The sequence below is a fragment of the Hipposideros armiger genome, unplaced genomic scaffold (assembly GCF_001890085.2).
Source record: "Hipposideros armiger isolate ML-2016 unplaced genomic scaffold, ASM189008v1 scaffold_468, whole genome shotgun sequence".
Classification (NCBI taxonomy): domain Eukaryota; kingdom Metazoa; phylum Chordata; class Mammalia; order Chiroptera; family Hipposideridae; genus Hipposideros; species Hipposideros armiger.
The window spans coordinates 1,440,130-1,459,718 of record NW_017731818.1 but is presented as its reverse complement, the minus strand read 5'-3'; the positions used below and the strand labels follow the sequence as shown (position 1 = coordinate 1,459,718).

At 40.8% G+C, this 19,589-nt stretch overlaps 1 protein-coding gene across 1 annotated transcript in view; it reads left to right on the top strand.

The window, feature by feature from the left end:
* Positions 1-4,470: 4,470 nt before the first annotated feature.
* Positions 4,471-19,589, top strand: part of DCT (dopachrome tautomerase) — a 32,412-nt gene continuing 17,293 nt past the window's right edge. The window contains exons 1-5 of the mRNA XM_019666366.1: positions 4,471-5,183; positions 13,650-13,949; positions 16,391-16,491; positions 16,612-16,778; positions 18,883-19,062. Of these exons, the coding sequence (XP_019521911.1) occupies positions 4,889-5,183; positions 13,650-13,949; positions 16,391-16,491; positions 16,612-16,778; positions 18,883-19,062 (1,043 nt within the window). The 5' untranslated portion in view covers positions 4,471-4,888. The remainder of the gene's footprint in view (positions 5,184-13,649; positions 13,950-16,390; positions 16,492-16,611; positions 16,779-18,882; positions 19,063-19,589) is intronic.

Here is a 19,589-nt window from a genome sequence, read left to right as displayed (position 1 = left end):
GATGATTTCTCTGTATTAATTTTAGCAGTGGCTCTAAAACATTTAGCACCTCATTTGGTTGCTTACCAGGCTTTGAGCTATTTCTTCCTCCTTTAAATGTAGGAAAAGCATGGGCTGGCATCCTATGTGCAAAGTTTTGCATGCTCACCCTGCATCATTCACTCACACATTTCCTCAAGTATTATATCTAATTCAATTAATTCCCCTGAACATGCATTGGGTCCTTCTTATGGGCAAGATGGTACTAGGAGCTAAAATGAGAGTATGCAGAACATCATTTTTCATTAAGACTCTTGCCTTGACTATGAAAGGACAGGGTAACATGAATTGCTTTCTAATTAAGCAGTTTTCTACACTCAGATTATTTATTTAGCTCTAGGATACTCAGCAGCCTGTCTTTACTGAGTTCCAGAAAAATATTAGAATATTCTGGTTTTGTAAATCCCACTGGCAACAAGTGGTCTCAATACACCCATGAAATATCTCCTCTTGGATTTGGTGTTCAGGTCCTAGCAAACACTTTACCTTTTGTGAATAAGGCTATATTTAATTTCAGCCATGCTCACGATCTGCGATCTCCTTGGTGTATGTTCCTTAGATCTCTGATTACTTACACCAATTTCTCAGGAATTCATCTTGAATTGTCTAAGCCCTGACTTTCTTACAAACAATAACTTGGGTGGGAGTTTATTACCACTGGACTTACGCAGAAATATGTGTGGATGTATATATCTTTCTGCTTCCTTTCTCAAGAAATTTGAGAGAGGCTGGAGAAATGCCAGACTTTGCAAAAGGGTAAAACAGGAATTCCAGAATCCAGGAACACAGAGAAGGAAAATATCAAGCTAGATACTGAGTGAATCAGTTGCTTGACATGGGGGCTGCAAATTTGGCCCTAAGCTTCATAACTGGCCAAGGCAAAGAAAGAAACACGGTCCTGGGATTCAGAGGGTCTAAAAGTTCAGGACAAGCTAGTTGCTGAGGAAGCACAGCTTTTCTGGGTACTGAACCCTCAGAGAAATGTCTCCCCTAGACCCTCATAAAATGACACTGTGAGGTATATTAGATAATATAAAAATGCCTTAGAAGTTTCACTTGACGTTTTCTCATAACATGTCTTAATGCAGGAGGATGGCTGATACCACAAGGAAATTCATTTAATGTACAGCTGGGAGGGACCATACATTCTCAACTTCAGCCAGTTTCCTCTATCAGAATGAGGATTTCTTGAAGCTATTTTTTTTTTTTATATCCGAGCCATCCTTCCACCTGTTGGCAGCTCAGCAGCAGCTCAGCTTGGGCTGGGACTCGAACCGCTGCTGCTCAGAGCTCGCACTCTTGAGCGAGCTCTTAACCAATGGAGCCACTCGGCCGGCTCTAGAATGAGGATTTCTTAATTTTATTCTGACCTGCTTAGGGCTTCCAGGTAGGGTAGAAATATTAAAACAATTCATTGAAATTAGTTGCATTTAAATTATAAGCAGCATTTCATGGTAATTTAGATAGGTTAAGAGGTAACGAAAGCAAGCCTAACACAGAACCTGACATAGACTAAGAGATAAAGAAATATAAGTTTCCATCAGCCCTTAGCTTGAAGCACTCCCTGGAGAAGGTGATACATTTGGTAATGCAGCATATTGAAAAGACCATGACCTCGGAGTCAGGAAAACACAGCCCAGTCACAGGACTTGTTACCTGAGGTCTTGCTGCCTCTACTTTCTCTTCTGTGAAATGAGAATAATAGCCAGTGAACAAATAACCTGCAACAATATATACGGGACAGATCAGAGACTGAATACAGTAGCAGAGACTGAATGAGTTTCCTACTCCTAAAATCACAGAACCAAGTAACACATAGGAACTCAAAAGGACCACAAAATCCAGTGAATTTAAAGGAATCACAACATAGCCTAACCTGTAGCCATATTGTGTCATACCCAAAGTAAATCTTTTATCTTTTTAAAAATCATTCAATCACTCTCTAGCAATTCTATTCCAGGTCAAATAATCTATACTCTACCTACCCTCTTTCACCTGTCAAGCACTAGTATTATTATTTCTTGGTGAATGTTGTCTCCCCTGCTTTCTTGCAAAGTATGGAACCTCAAACTTGATGTTTCCATGATAAGTAAAGAGTACCCTGCTTTTATTGCGGATGATTGTGTCTTTGGGGAGGACACCACAGATGAAAGCTCATTTATTCAACTAATATTTTTAAAGTGCTTATGATGTGCCAAATTATATTTCTGCAAGGCTGATTGGTTTGCAGCCTTGTTTAAACCCCCCAAATTCATAGGTTGAAATCATAACCCCCAGGACCCCAGAATGTGACTATATGTGAAGATATGGCCTTTAAAGAGGTAATTAAGTTAAAATGAAACTGTTAGGAGAAAGAAAAATTTTACTTTGAACATGTTAAGTGAGAAATGTCTGGATCTCCAAGTGAGAGGTCATGGAAGGTAGATATATGAGTCTGGGGCTCACAGCTGAGGTCAGGGCTAGAATTGTAATTTTGGGAGTCACGATAGCCTACATTTAAACTCACAGATTAGGTGAGTTAGGTAGCAAGTGTTGTTATGAAAGAAAAGAGACCCCAGGACTTAGACCTGGGGGCCTTAGGATATGAGAGTTGATGCCTCAGTCAGTGTCAGTATCCAAGAACTCTGAATATTTATGGAACCAGGGCATCAGTCAACAGAATGAAATCCCAAAATGTCCCATGGTTGGTAAGAAGTAGATCAAAAGATAAATATGGAATAAGTGAACGTGCACCGAAACAACCTTCCAACACCGAGATACTAAAATTCTAGTATTATTTAAGGCTCATATCCATGGCACAGTGGGTTGAATAATGACTTCCAAGAGTTATGCTTGTGCCCAGAACCTATGAATGGGACCTTATTTGGTAAAAGGGTCTTTGCAAAAGTAATTAAGAATCTCACAATGAGATCATCTTGGATTATCCAGTTGGGCCTTAAATTCAATGACACACAGTGTCCTTATACACAGAGAGGAGAGACACAGTCTGAAGAGGAGGAGGCCATGTGAGTATGGCAGAGACTGGAGTGATGTCGCCTCAAACCAAGGAGGCTGAGGAATGGCGGCAGTCCCCAGAAGCAAGAAGGGGTAAGAAGGAGGCCCCTCCAGGGCCCTCAGAGGCAACCCTATAGACACATTAATTTTGGACTTTGGGCCTCAGAGCTGTGAGAGAATAAATTTCTGTGATTCTAAGCTATCCAGTTTGTGGTAATATGTTAGGGCAGCCTGGGGAAAGTAACATACATGGAATCTTTCAGCTGACTTGATTCCGCCATTTCCTTTGGAGCTGTGCTTTATTCTGACCCAAGGATTCACAACTCAGAGTGCACATTAGAATGGTCTAGAAAACTTATAAAAGATGCTGAAGTCTGGGCCACCCCCTCAGAGATTCTGCCTCAGTGGGCTTAGGGTACTGGCTGGCATTAGTGTACAGTCAGAGTTGAGAGCTGCCATTTGATTAATCACAACTTAATATCATGGGGTTACGCAAGTACACAGGGTGGAGATAGCCATATAAATTGTGTTTTAACCTTAGGCATTGACTTTGGAACATAACATGCTGTATTTTTATACCCTGATGTAAAGTATTCTCAGGAACTGTTTGAACCAGTTTCACATCAGCTGTCTATACAGACCCTTTTGACACACAGACAGGCCTGTTTCCACCACAAAGAGGTAAATGGATGTGCTGACAGGTCTGGGCACCCCCCTCACTGCCCCTGGGGGAGGCATTGCTTTCTAGATTGACAATGCTTAACTTTAACGTAAATCCAAAGATGTCACTTGCAACCCTTTGCTTCACATTGTCCCACTTGCCTTCCTTACAATCAAATAATGACAATTTTTAATTTCTGGTGATGTGGCGCTTCATGTAATTTAAACAAATCTGCTGCCTGGCTGTGCTGAATAGAATAGTGCATTATTACTTAGAGGGAAGAGGGGTCCCTAATTTTGGAACAAAGCAATTCCTTGTACGTCAGCCCTGAATAAATGTTTCTTTATTTCTGAAGTTGCATGACCTCCTGCCGTGGTCTTTCTAGCACATCAGGGAGCAGTCAGGAGTGAATTGTAGTCAGCAATGAACGCTTGTCTGCAAAGGGCCTTTGACAACAAGCTCACTGCATCTATTGATTCCCTGGGGAGTCTGAGGTCACAAGCTTGACTAGAGCACATGAGCCCAGATAATGAAGATGGTTTTACCCTCATGAAGCAAAGCCAGAAACTTTATCTACTTCATTGTGCACTTTAGGTCATGTGCTAACCATGAGGATTTCTCTAACACTAATTCCTCTAATGATGGCTTCTCCCAGCCTTTATACAAACCCCACAAGGCCCCGTGGCTTGGCAAGCCGGACAGAATAAAGGCAGCCCGGTGTTTGCCTTTTGAACTGAGTTCAAGGCAATTAAAGTCATGGACTAAGGAGGGAAAGAGGGGGTTTAGAAATACCAGCATAATAAGTAGTATGACTGGAGTGATCTGCAAATTAACTCAATTAGACAAAGCCTGATTTAACGGGGGGGAAAATGGTGAGAAGTGCCACCCTCATTAAATCTGCTTGTTAGAGGTGCTTCTAGTGGAATTAAATTTCTCTTAGTTGTTTGGATTACATAAAATAGTCTGTGCATGTGCATGAATACGCGTGCACATGCATGGGTTCTGTGATTTTGTAGGCATTTTTTAATGAGGTGAGGAATAGAATGTAAAATAAAAATATACCAAAAAAACCCCCTCAAAAAACCAAAAATCGAAAACTGAGTGAATGCTCAAGAGCTCAAGAGTGGAAGACAAGAAGAAAACAGGAGAGCTGTAAGGAGTAGACAGCGTAAGGAGGTCTCCGACTATAAAGCCATGGGCCCCCTTCGCTGGGGGCTTCTGCTCTGTTGCCTGGGCGGTGGAATCCTGCCTGGGGTCTGGGCGCAGTTCCCCCGGGTCTGCATGACACTGGACAGCCTGTTGTCCAAGCAGTGCTGCCCGCCCCTGGGTGTGGAGCCGGCCAACGTCTGTGGCTCTCAGGTGGGCCGGGGCCAGTGCATGGAGGTGCAAACCGACACCAGGCCCTGGGGTGGTCCGTACGTCCTGCGAAACCAGGATGACCGAGAACGGTGGCCATGGAAATTCTTCAACCGGACCTGCAAGTGCACAGGTGAGGGAGGCCACTGCGGAGCGACCTGGCCTGCTCCAGGCTTAGTGGGGAGGGCCGCGCTGGGAACGAAAGCTCCTTCCGAGGAAGAGACAAGACTCACGAGACAGGCTGAATTTTGAAAGGCCAACCAAGTTTGTTTTTCATGGGCAGTGAATTGAGTAAGGCTGATGTCTTGCTGATATTCTTCACACCCTCTAATACATCTAGTTATGGAAACTAAACAAATATTACATGGGCCAAGCCTGGCTTTATGAACTCATGCCAATATACCACTGGCTTGTTTGTTGGAAGGGGAGGCTAAAGTGCTCCAGAGTTAGCTTTGAAATTCAGAGCAAGTCCTTTCAAGATGGATTCAGCGCCTTCTCCTGAAATGGGTTTGCACTTGTTGAAGAGGGGGGTTGGGTGAGGCTTGGCATTTAGAAGACAGGCATCCAAGGAAGACATCCTGTAGTCCTAGCCTCAGCGTTTCTAGTGATTTGAACAGGCCTCAAGCAGGGTACATCTTCCTTGTTAATGTTGTACCATGGTTGTAACTTTGCCAGAGCTGGAAAGATATGGCAGGACTAGCTTTCTCAGTGAGCTGGGGAAGGGAGGGTTGTTATTAGATAACAACGGTGTGTTTTCACTCTTGTGTGGGTTTGATGTGGGCCATTCAAAAGTTGCGCAGTGTCCCTCTTTTAAGCCTTGGTGTCTCTTATGACCCATTTCTTTGAAATCTCTGTGCACTTCTTATTCTTCTGGCTCTTCTGAGCCTTCTCAAATCCTCTTCAGCAGGGCTCCCCTCCGGTGTTCAGCAGCCGTGCACAGTGGTGATAAACTCTCAAAGGCTGGCAGGGCATTTGAAACACAAAAAACAAAAGTGGCAACTTTAGCAAAGCCCCTGCAAACTGTTCTACAGTGTCCAGCTGCATAAGAGTTTTTCCTTTTGAAATTATGTTTTTTATTATGCTCTTATATAATGCTGGGACATAGGAAAATACAGGTAATTGAGCTATGTAAGGGTATAAAAAGTAAAACTAAGGGAATGTACAAAAGACTGTGATGTTAATATAGGAATAATGTTAGATTTTTTTTTTTAAACTTTAAAAAAATTCTGGCTTTATAATCATTTTGTAGTCATATTGTTAGTTCTGTGATTCAAAGGAACTGTTAGTTTCGCCTTGGGTATTAATCGTAACAAGAAGTTTTTAATAGCATATTGAATATGTGCTATCCATTTTTTTTCTAAGCTAATTGAGCGTTTGCTTCTATAGACATTATCTTGTAGATGCTCATGGCTTTTCAGTCTAATGAGAAGCAGCAGGTTTCTTATTACTTGTGTGATTGGAAATCACACAACACACTAACTTCTTTGTCCATGACTCAAAGATCCTTCTAGAACACTTATTCCCAGGTCAATGGTAGAGTGTCACAACTTACAAAGGTTGAAAATCTCTGTTTTGTAGACTCCTGGGACAGACTATATTAGGAAATAAGATATAATTGCTAACTCTTCTTATCACCATCTACTTTATCTTTTTGACCTGGATAACAAGTTTTTTGTTGTTTTTTTTAAAGTGGGGATGGAAAGAATAGAAAATGGCAGAATAGAAAGGATAATTGTAATCTCCTTTTCTTGAGGGAATGCTTATAAATATTCCTCTAGAAGTGACAATAATTTAGGGTCACAGTGACCTACTTTCCAAACATACAGAAGGATCCCCTGTTCTGAGGAGGATAAACATACCAAGAGGCAATGGATCAGAAACAAGCCCTGTCCTGTAAGTCCAGGCTGTAAGGACATCACATGTTCATAGGCCAGCCAAAGGAAGCAGGGCTTTCTCAGGATGTGTGTCTCTCCAGCCATTGTCATGACTTCCCCTGAGACCCATTACCAGGCTGTAGCTCACCCTGCTCCATGATTTTATCTGTCTAGATCAATTCAGGACTGTAGTTCTTTCCATCCCAACTTTGGATGGCTCCACTTGTGTTGGCTAGATGGTCTGTTTCTTTGAGTCTCAGGGCACCAGACTGAGTCCTTAGTGGCTGAGCTGGAAAGTTATTTAGTATACATAATAATCACTGTGATGTGTCATATGTCCCAAAGCAAGACACATGTCTTTCAGTGTATTTTCTCTAATGAGTGAGTTGCTTGCTTCCTAGGTTAGCTTTTTCATGGTTTATGAGGCAGTCTTCAGATTTTAAACCTGATCTTAAGCGCCTCAAAGCCCTGCTTTCTGATAGCCTCATAATTCTTTCGCAAATAGGATCCCTGGGATTCTCCTGAGGGCAAAGAAAATTTATTAAGAAAGAGGTGTAGATTAGTTTCTAGCAACCAGACTATTGATGACCTTGAATTTTGTTCATTCAGTGAAAAAAATAAACGTACCATTCATTTAGACATTTAGGTTGTTTGTACATCTTGGCTATTGGGAATAGGGTTGTAACGAACATGGGGATACTAGTATCTCTTTGAGATTGTGATTTTAATTCTTTTATATAAATACCCAGAAGTGGAATTGCTAGACCATATGATAGTTCTATTTCTAAGTTTTTGAGGAACCTCCATATTGTTTTCCATAGCAGCTGCACCGTTTTGCATTCTCACCCATAGTGTACAAGGAAGGGTTCCCTTTTCTCCACTTTCTAGCCAAGGATATATATGTGCAACAGAATATTATTCAGACTTAAAAAAGAAGGAAATCCTGAAGTATGGGACAACATGTATGTTAAGGAAATAAGTCAGTCACAGAAAGATAAATATTGCATGATTTCACTTATATGAGGCATCTAAATTAGTCAAATTCACAGAATCAGAATGGAATGGTGGTTACCAGGGACCAAGGAGAGAGGGAAATTGAGAGTTCCTAATCAGCCAGCATAAAGTTTCAGTTCAACAAGATTAATTCTAGAGTTCTGTACCTGCAATAATGTACTATACACTTAAAAATGTGTTAAGAGGGTAGATTTCATATTGTGTCCTTACCACAGTAAAATAAAATTTAAAAAAATACAGTCTCCACGATCTTGAAGTTGGTACAAGATTTTAGTCTATTAAACTAAAATAAATGCAAACTTGGAGAGGGAAAAATCCTAAATTATGTGCTCAAATTCTCTACAGAGAACTTCTCTGCATTCTCTATGGGGATAAACTGAGACCAAAAATTACTAAACTTAATTTTCAGGAAGAGTCGAATTTCAGGAGACTTAGCCATTCACTTTACAAGTCTTACCTGTCAGTTGGCATTTCTGAGAATAACCAGTTGCAGCTGTTATCTTTGGGCTTTTGAAAAACATGTGCACCAAATAGTTTTTGAACAGTTGTCTGAGAACATCTTGTTTGTACTAGTGACTAAATGCCTCCATTTTCCAATCTCTGAAATAGGGATGATGATGCAACCACACTTGTAAAATCCTTTTGAGCTCTGTAGATGAAAGGCCCTATGTGAGTATAAAGTATTGTTATTAAAATAATAGAATCTCTAATTAAAAGGAATAGACTCCTTAGAGCTCCTTGTAAATACACTAATCAGTGGCCTTTAAGCTTATTTAGTCTAATAGCCTTCCGAAGTTGAGCTGATGCAGTTCGTGTAAGAACGTGCATTGTTTGGTTGTTCTCACTCTCTTCCCATTTTTATCTCAGCCCTAAGTAGGTATTGGACTTTGTCTTTTTAAATTTAATTTTTCTCAAGGACATGCTCAATGGTAGATAAATTGGTATCTAGGGATCCTTTATTTTCTGTCTCTCCATTTTCCCGTGAGATAATGCAATTCTTTCTAGAAGAGCCCTCTTATATTTTTAGCTGTTGCTATTGGTGGATTAAGGGGAAAAAAATTAACTCACATTACATCGTTGTAAGGGACTACTAGGAAATATAACTTAAAAAAAGGAACATTTTGGGTGTTAGGCTTTCACTCTGTTGCACTTTTCAGTTGTCTTCAGCATTTTAACAAATTTTTTAGACCAGGTTTAGAAGCTCAAAAATGAAAAAAGATCTGACCGCAGAGCTTTAGCGTATTTTCTCTGACACATGCTGGAAAAGCAATTTTTTTTTTTTATTGAATACATTTCTGGGTCACAGGTGAGTTCAACTCCAGACAAATGTTTTCTTATTATTACTTCTACATTGATTTTCAAGGGCAACTCTGGTTTTGTGAAAAGAGACATTCAACATAATTGTGAAGCATCTCTGGCCTTCTGAGTCAGAATTAATCATTTTGTCTTTTTTCGTCCATGATGCTTGGCTGACTCCTCTGTTTTCACCTTCTCCACAGTTTGATTTGCGTTGGTATTTCATCTGTCTTAGATGAAGGCAGTGTGCCTTATTTATGTTTGTATCCTCTAGTGCTTAATGCCTTTTATTCAATTATTCATGGAGTTCTTCATCACGCACCCAACCAACGTTTACTTAGCACCAATTATATTAGACCCTTCAGATACAAAGGGAAAAAAAACACCTAACATGATTTTTAATGCACCCAAAATGTAGTGGATGTGTAGGACAGACATAAAAACAAGTACTTACATGATACTACTTGATAAGAGGTATCTAGTAATACTAGTAATAATCACAATATAGAACTTACTATGTGCCAGACACTGTTCTAAGTGCTCTAATATATTAACAGGCTTGTTTTACATAAGGACTTTATAAAGTGAGTGCTTATCCTAACATGACAGTCTCTGAGAGTTGAAATCGGATGGTACCAGGTGTGGCAATCTGTGAATATATGTAAGGCTGCGGAAGCACAGAGGGAGGCATGCTTGGTTTTGACTGCTTTATAGGTAGTAGGTGTTAATAAATTATTTGTTGAACAATGAACGAGGGAGATAACTAGTTACTGGTAATTTCGTTTCTAGCAACCATGAGGAATCATGGGAAAGAAAGTGCAGGAATCTTAAAACTCATGATGAATACTCAATTTCAACAATGAGACCTCACAATTCTAAAACAATTTTTATGCCCTTAAATGTAGAAATGTATTGAGTTTATTATTACAAACTTAGGGGTTCTGTTTCTTAGCATTTTGAAGGAAGGAATTACTTTCTTATTGTAGAGCTATGACTATGCATTCACCTCCAGGCATCTGGCTGTAGGTAGACAGCTGGAAGTTTGGGTGTTTACTATCCTTCAGGTGCATTTTATTCAATCACTCCTCAAAAAATACTTTATTCCTATAAAAGCTGCCAGAGTAGGTGATACATTCTAATCAAAGATGCTTTAAAACTAGTTATGATACGATTTCAGTAGGTACCCTGAGGGAAAATAAATAGACTCCAAGCTCCATGAAGCCTGAAGCACCCTCCATAGCATCTGATACTGTAGTAGCAGCTCAACAAATATTTGTTAAATAATTTGTATTTAATAGTTTCACTCCAATAATCAATATAAATTTTAATGTTTAACCCAAACTATTCAAAAACATGATTTTCAGGCTTGGGACTAGTAGAACTTTTCCTTTTAAGTATTTTTTACTTATGCTCTCATATGGTATTGAAACATAGATGAGCTATGTGCAAGTAGATAAAATATTTTGCTTGTGACAAAGAGCATGGACCCCAAATAACCCATTACTTTTGAAAACATTCTTCTTATTTATGATGTTTTTAAGGACATTTTCTTTAACCCTCAAAAAATCCATTGAATTAATAGAAAAGGATGTCTGTGCATTTTGTTTCCATAGTACAAATGCTAATAGTTTTGTTTTCATACTATTGGAACTTTTTGTTTTTATTTAGAGATCCAAATAAGCTTCTCTCTACTATCGCCATAGTATTTTTTTACATACCTCCATTTTGGTATTTACAGTTTATTAAAACTATTTACAGGGCCAGCTTTTCCTTCTAATCCACAGGGATAGGGAGAGAAAGGAAGAAGAAAATATACATTTATTGAATTATCTACTACATGTTCTATACTTTCTTTTAAAAATTTAAAAATTAAAAAAAATTTAAATTATACTTGATATACTTCTTTCTTTTTTAAACTATTAAAAAAAATGTCAGGGCCGGCCGAGTGGCGCGATGGTTAAGAACTGGCTTGAGATGCCAGAGGGCCCCGGTTCAGATCCCACATATGAGGGCCAGTGATACTGCCCTCTACAGCTAAGATGCTGAACAATAGCTCAACCTGGAGCTGGGCTGCCCAGAGTCGCCAGCAACAGCGTAGGTTGCAGCCCCTGTGCCATGTGGCAGTGGGTAGTCAGCAGCTAGCGTGAGCGGCCAGCAGCTGCAGTGAGCAGCCATCCAGAAGCCTGCGGCTGATCTGCCTCACCCAGGAAGAGTGCAATGATGGTGCCAACTTGGGCCAGTGAAGCAACGTCCTGCACAACTAGACTGAAGAACAAAAAACAACAGCAACTTCTGTGTTCCCCTACCACCAATTCCCCAGCACTGTTCCCATTCCCCCAATTCCCCAATAAAAATCTTAAAAAAAAAAATTTCAGCTTTATTGAGGTACAATTGACAAATATAAGATACTTAAAATGTGTATAGTGGTTTGGCTTTATATTTCTTTCATTTATCCCACCAATACTAATTTTTTTTTTAAGATTTTATTGGGGAGTTAGGGGAGGGGAACAGCATTGGGGAATCTGGGAAGGGGAACAGACAAGTTGCTGTCCTTTTGTTCTTCAGTCTAGTTGTGGAGGATGTCGCTTCACTGGCCCACGTTGGTATTGTCATTGCTCTCTTCCCGGGTGAGGCAGATCAGTTGCTGGCCATTGGACAGCTGCTCATGGTGGCTCACGGCAGCTCACAGCAGCCCACTGCAGCCCCAAAGCAGCCTACGCCGTCACCGGGGACTCACGGCAGCCAAGCTCCAGGTTGAGCTGTTGTTCACCATCTTAGCTGTAGAGGGCGCAGCATCACTGGCCCATGTGGGATCTGAACCGGGGCCTTGCTGCTCAGAGCTCATGCTCAAAACCAACTCTTAACCAAAGAGCCATTTGGCCAGCCCACCAATCTCATTTTTACAACCAAGCACAGGCCTTGCAGCAAGACAACTGTCTTGCTGAGACAAGTGGAAGTTCACAGTCTGTGTGATAAACTCAATGGAAACGGAATAGGCAGCGTGCAGAATAGGAGGCGCCACGGGAGGACCTGCCTCTGGCATGTGGAATCAAGGATGATCTTGCAGACGGCCCATAGTGAAGCTTAACGGGGGAGAGGGTAACCCAGGCAATGACAGCAAGAGGAGCCAGTGAAAAGGCCTGGGAGCATGAGATGGAGAAGGCGGAGGAGGAGTGCCCTGGGACAGGTCACCTGTGTTAAATGCGTTACATCCCCCCCTCTCATCCCCTGGGAGATACGTGGTATTATCCCCTTTTGTTTCAACATTTCAGTACAATAACATTTAAATTTTTACTCTCCAACTTATCACCATTTAAGGAATGAGGTGCGGCTATACCAAACACAATGCTCGAGGCTAAATTTGGAAAAGTCAAGGCGAGCTAGAATACTAAAGTTCCCCGTGAATCAGAAAGAGGCTGAGAGCCTGATATGACCTGTCCTCCTTCTTTGGGTTGGTAGCGCAGAGACTTCTGTGCAACCACAGGGAGCCTGCCTGTGACACCACGGCCACTAACTCACCTTTATGACCTGCTTGCCTCCATTGATTTTGTCTTAACTCTGTCTCCTTTGTGAAATAAACCAGCTTTTTCAATGTTAGATTTCACCTGAATTTCTGGAAATCAGCTGATTTAGTTTTGGTTCCACCTTTGGCTTGGTGTATATTCTTTCCCTTCTCTAAATCAGGCTTTCCGTGTGTGCCACCGGACAGCAGGCTCAGCAGCGTGGACCTGGAGGCTGCTCCTTGGTCCCAGGTAGGGGTGTGGAGTGGATATAGGAAGGGGCACCCTGCACGGCCGGTGAGAGGAAGGAGAGTGTGGAGGACAACACGGGGTCAGTTGACTGGGGCTACCATCACACAGCACCACTAACCCGGTGACCAACAGAATTCATTCTCTCACTGTTTTGGAGGCCTGAAGTCCAAGATCAAGGTGTTGGCAGGTTTGGCTGTCTTCTCCCTGTGTCTTCATATCTTTGTCCAAATGTCCTGTTCTTATAAGGACACCAGTCATACTGGATTAAAGGTCACCCTAATGACTTCATTTTAACTTAATTATCTCTTTTACAGACCCTATCTCCAAATATAGTCACATCCTGAGGTATTGAAGGTTAGAATTTCAACATATGAATTTTGGGGGAGACATTTCAGCCCACAGCAGCATGTGATGTATTTCATATCCTGTTTCTTTGCAGGAAAAATTTCTAGGGAACTTTCTAATGTTCAGTTCACTTTGAGATATAAAATTTTCAAGAGGAGATTAAGGGAAGGAAATTGGCTTTCTTTGCCCTCTTGTAAGCCCCTTCATCTTCTCTTTCATTCTACCCCAAAGTTCAAATTCAGAAATTTCTTCCAAACTACATAAACTTATTTCTTCTTCTGTCTCCCTCCCCACCCCCATTTTATAAAAATACTCTAGGAAACTTTGCTGGCTTTAACTGTGGAGACTGCAAGTTTGGCTGGACTGGCCCCAACTGCGACCGGAAGAAACCACCAGTTGTTCGACGGAACATCCATTTCTTGACTCCTCAGGAGAGGGAGCAGTTCTTGGGTGCCTTAGACCTCGCAAAGAACACCACACACCCCGACTACGTGATCACTACGCAACACTGGCTGAGCCTGCTTGGGCCCAACGGGACCCAGCCACAGATCGCCAACTGCAGCATTTATGATTTCTTTGTGTGGCTCCATTATTATTCTGTCAGAGATACATTATTAGGTGGGTTTTATCCCTTAGATTAATGTATATTATTATAGGTTTAAGTTTGGGGGTGGATGGGTGAGAAGTAATTTCAGGCAAGTTAATTAACAAGAGAACAACCTGATGGCAAGAGTTGGTGAAGTAAAGGTAAATTACTTTTGATTCCAGAAGAAAACGTTTCTAAATCTGGTCATGGAAGCCCTCTCTGACCTTCTCTTCAAATTAGAGGAATTAACTGAACATGTGTTGAAGCACATGAAACTTCTGTGGGCAGAATTAGAGTGTGTTAGAAGTGTGAATCTCATTAAACTCACACGTGCTGGTCTTTAGACTTTCAGGTCATCATTTATGGTGCCTATGCGCTGCTGGGATCCTCAGTGCTTTTTTGGAGTTGTTTTGTCAAGAAAAGGCATAAGTTGAGCTATAGCAATGTAGAATTCCTCCTGGCTTCGCCATTTTAAATCACGTTATATTTGATGTTTGAGAAAACGGTGCCCGGCCCTTCTAAATCCCCAAAATTGGGACCTGGGTAGGACTTTGAATGGGGGGTTGTCTGTTAGGAATTTCATTAATCTAGTAGGTCCAGCTTCGTCCTCAGTTATTTTTCAGTCAGGGTAAAGCCCTGACTGAAATGCTTATTCCCGGAGGACTTGACTCTATTCCAGGTTCTGCTTCAGTGCAGTTCTGAACCGTTGGGGGCTCCTTGGTGGGGTCAGGTTGAATGAGAACATCAAGTTCACTTTGAATAGTCCATTCTCATTTGGAATTGTCTGTTCTTGTGCTTTTCACTGGTTCCCCATCACTTGATTCTCCCTCATCATTTTTTTTTAAAGATTTTTTTTTTTTTATTGGGGAATTGGAGGATGGGAACAGCGCTGGGGAATTGGGGGAAGGGGAACAGACAAGTTGCTGACCTTTTGTTCTTCAGTCTAGCTGTGGAGGATGTTGCTTCACTGGCCCAAGTTGGCACCATCATTGTGCTCTTCCCGGGCGAGGCAGATCAGTTGCTGGCTTCTGGACGGCTGCTCACTCTGGCTGCTGGCTGCTCACTCTGGCTGCTGGCTACACACGGTAACCCAAGGTAGCCCACTGCCACAAGGGCTGCAGCCCACGCCATTGCTGGTGACTCATGGCAGCCCAGCTCCAGGTTGAGCTGTTGTTCAGCATCTTAGCTGTAGAGGGCAGTGTCACTGGCCCTCATATGTGGGATCCGAACCAGGGCCCTCTGGCATCCCAAGCCAGCTGTTAACCAATGCGCCACTCTGCCGGCCGTCATTTTTATTTTTAATTAATTTTTTTTGAATAAAAAATATTCAATTACAGTTGACATACAATATTATTCTCCCTCATCATTTTGTTTTGAGAACTTTAAACTTTGTTCTGCATTAAAACATTTAAAAAGGACTGTCCAACAGCTGCGACAGCAGTTCTTTCCTCAGTATGAGTCTTTTAAAAACCTGCCTCTCAGGTAAGCATCTGTCTTTCTTTGTCGATAGATAAGGAGGCTCTTCTAAGCTATAAACCTTTATAGCTCTCCTGTCATGACTCTAAGGAATTTTTGCTTTATGAGAGGCTACTCTCTCAAGAGGAAAAGGAAGCTATAGTTTCTGGTCGTATCTAGGAATTAAATTTATATTCATGTCTGTTCAGCTCTCTGAAGTTATTATAGGTGCTTTGAAAAAGAACTAAAGTTAGCTAAAGTTTCTACATAACCATCAAAAGCTGTTATGAAAGGGGAAAGAAGGATGAAATAGGCAGTAAGGAGGTCATTAAGTTGCCCAAAGCTTTTCACTAAAATTGGCAGTTCCAGTGGCCAGCCAAATTGGTTTGAATGTGTTTTTCTCTCTTCTAGTCTCCGTGACCATGGTTGTCAGCTAGTAGTTGTAACTGATTGATGGCTGAGGCAAAATCCATGAAAGTTCTTTTTGGTTATATAAATGCTGATTTAGAACTAAGTGCAGTAGAAGTTGCTTTATTTTTAATTAATCCCTCCCTTATAAATGTGTGAGTTTGTAAGGAATAGGTTAGAAAATGTCTTTTAAAAATACATTTCATTTAGGTCTTAATGATCTATTCCTTTAGATACTCTGATTTCATCTTAATGAAATATTGCTTAAAATTAAATATATAGCAGGGGCTCTTAACGCTAAAAGTGATCTGAATTTCTCTGGGTTTCTGTTGACAATCAAACTTTCAAGAGATGAAGGAGAATTATCCTAAAAGTGATAGTTGCTTCTGAAATTGTTTTGTTATTGATGTTGTTGCTTTCAGAGAGATAAATGACCGAAACTACTTCTCCTCCTCCTCCTCCTCCTTCTTCTCCTTCTCCTCCTCTTCTTTTTTTTTTTTTTTAAATAAACACTGTTGGCTCAGTGGCTTTGCAGATACATCTCAAGTAAGGTTTAACATCTAAAAAACTTTATTCTGTGATGTCTAATTAGTTTCCCAATTGTTTTTAGGACCAGGGCGCCCATACAAGGCCATCGATTTCTCACACCGAGGACCCGCCTTTGTCACCTGGCACCGGTACCATTTGTTGTGGCTGGAAAGAGATCTCCAGGTTGGCTCTTTACATTTTGCTCTACATTTGGTGAAGATCCTTATCTGTCTTTGCTTTGTATGCTTTTGTGTTGTATCTGATGGCATGAATTAAATGACGAGGCACGCCTTTTGCTTTTAGCGACTTATTGGCAATGAGTCCTTTGCTTTGCCCTTCTGGAACTTTGCCACGGGAAGGAACGAGTGTGACGTGTGTACAGACCAACTGCTTGGGGCAGCAAGACAAGATGATCCGACTCTGATTAGTCAGAACTCAAGATTCTCCAGCTGGGAAGTTGTCTGCGACAGGTAATCACGTCTGTACCTGGAATGGAAACCCAGAGACCTTATTTTCTTATGTCTGAGAGATGGAGCACCACTTCACATTTCTGTTTCTAATGCATGTCGGGTTCTGTTTACATGCTTCCGAAAATGATTTTCCTGGGGGAGGTGGGATTTAAAAAAATTCTAAGCCCTTTACTGAAAGAATAGAGGTATGAAAATCACATTTGTGAGTTGAATATGCTTGGCCGTCAGTTTGAGATCAACTGTTTTGAAATGAGTAGTTCCAGCATTCAGCCAACATTTGTTAAGCACCAGTTATAGTCTAAACAGTGTGATGGTGTTGGGAATACAAGGATGAATATATTATAGCTTCCCTCTTGAATATCATTTTATATTTACAAAGGTGAATTGCTTGTAAACAAATTATAATACAACCTGAGAGGTATTGTAATAGATGTATGTGCAAAGCCAAGAAGAGAGTCAGGGAAAGGCTCTAAGAGGTGGAGACAAGTATTCTTAGCCTTCAAGGCAGCACAGACCTCAACCAGGTAGGGGAGGGTGGTAAGTGCATCCTAGGTGGAGGGGACGTTGTGTATGAAGGTAGAAAAGAAGTCTGGTGTGGCTGCAAGTTGCGAGGGACAGGGCATGGGGCAATGGGTGAAAACTCTCTAGCATGGCAGGACACAGGAGCAGGTGGGCAGCCCACCGCCCATGAAGATCTCTGTCCTCAGTGATTCATTGAGTTTGTTTCTCTTTCCTGGCACATGTCTCAGAAAGAGATTCCCCAAGAGGCTCCTTTGCCTTCCTTTATTCATGTGTTTCCTCCAAAATCGTGTTTTTAACCTTACTACTCTAACTCCCTTGGCCTATGTCTTTTGACTACTTCATAGCATAGAGCTTCATCATCACACACCTGAGGCAGGACACATGCATATTTTCAGAAGTCTAGGCCTAGCTAGCAGGGATCACACCTTCTCCATCCTAAGCTTTTCCTACAGTTCTCCAGGCAGCTCCACACTACATAGAGACCTGAAAAGTTTTTTACGTGACTTAACCTAATTCTATAAAGCACCATTTCTCACAGTGCCTTAAGGTATTACTATGTGGTATGTGAAAAGAGATTTCTATGATCAAATAAACTTCGGGAATGCTGAGTTAAAAAGTTTATTTTTTTTTTTAGTTTCTTTCTTTATTTAGAACGACTCAGGGCATTTCTCATGTAAGCATATTATTCTTCTTCAAGAGGGGCCTGAGCTTATCTGACCCTGGAACCTTTATTTCACAGATCATCTCACTTGAACACACTTGGAAAATGCTGCCTTGGAGACCTTTTTTTTTGCCCGGTTTTAGGTACTGGCCTCTTTTGTCCTCATGTGTGTGCTGATTCTATTCTCACATGCCCGGTACTATATACCCTTACCCATTAAAACACACAGAAACAGCTTTAAAATTTTATCTCTACCAATGAAGTAATGCTCTGATGGTGAAATTTCAGGCCACAGTAGGCATGTAGAATATAATCTTTTATGGGCATGGGACTTTCTCAGCCTCCATGTTTGAGATATATATATATATATATATATATATATATATATATATATATATATATATATATATATATATATCCATCCCTACTGCCTTAGAACACTTTCTAATACAGCGTTTGTCCTAATACCCCCACTCCATATTGTTTTTCTGTTTTCACTCTGATTGCCTCCGTTTATCTTCAATTTGCCTACAATGCTTTTCTAGCTTTACATAGGCCCTTCTTCCAAAACTGGCTTAGCTCAGTAGAATACGGGTCACCATATTTTCTCTTCAGCTACTCAAGATGCAATGCACATAATAGGAGTCACCATCTTGCCTATAAATCCTCTTACTGTCTGTACAGTGGAATGGTAATTGTTATGCATATTTATTCATATGTCATATTTTTGCACCTACAATGTTGAAACACTTTAATCCATAATTACTTTTGGAGGTAGTACTTTGACCACATATTTTTGACCTATAAGGTAACTGTAATAAATTTTATCATGAGTATGACTCTGATTGGTTTTCTTGGCCCAAAGTTATAATACTATCTACACATAAAACATATTATTTTTAATCCCCTTACAAATCTTAGCATAGATGATTACAACTACCGGGTCACCCTGTGTAATGGAAGCTATGAAGGTTTTTTGAGAAGGAATCAAGTGGGAAGAAACAACGAGACATTGCCAACCCAGAAAGATGTACAAGATTGTCTGTCTCTTGAGAAGTTTGACAATCCTCCTTTCTTCCAGAACTCTACCTTCAGCTTCAGGTTGGTGCTCTGAGCTCTGCTAGGCTGGAACTTCACAACACTTTTAGATTTTCATGCCTGTGGTCGTAATGAACTAGAAGGAAATCCAGGTATTGGGAGACATTCACAAAGCTAAGTCTTTTGATAAGAGAAGATAATAAGGGATCAGTATGAGTGAGGAAAGTCATCATTCACCCACTATAATTAGCAGTGAAATTTTAATCTCTTCTAATTCAGCTATTTAAAACCATATTTTGTATTTCTATTTCTGTACATATACGAGGTCAGACAATTAAGCTCACGAACTCATCCTAGAAAAAGTGCTACATACCTCATTGCTGAATATCACTAAGGTTGCCTTCAAAGCACTCCCCTTGGGAAGCTATGCACCAATGCCAGCACCTAGTCCACCTTTCAAAGCAATTTTGGAACTCTTTCTGGAATGGCCATTAGAGCTGTTGTTGTATTGCCCTTGATGTCCTAAATATGATCAAAATGTCTTTCAATATTTCCTTTATCTTTAACTTTGGGTAAAGAAAGAAGTCATT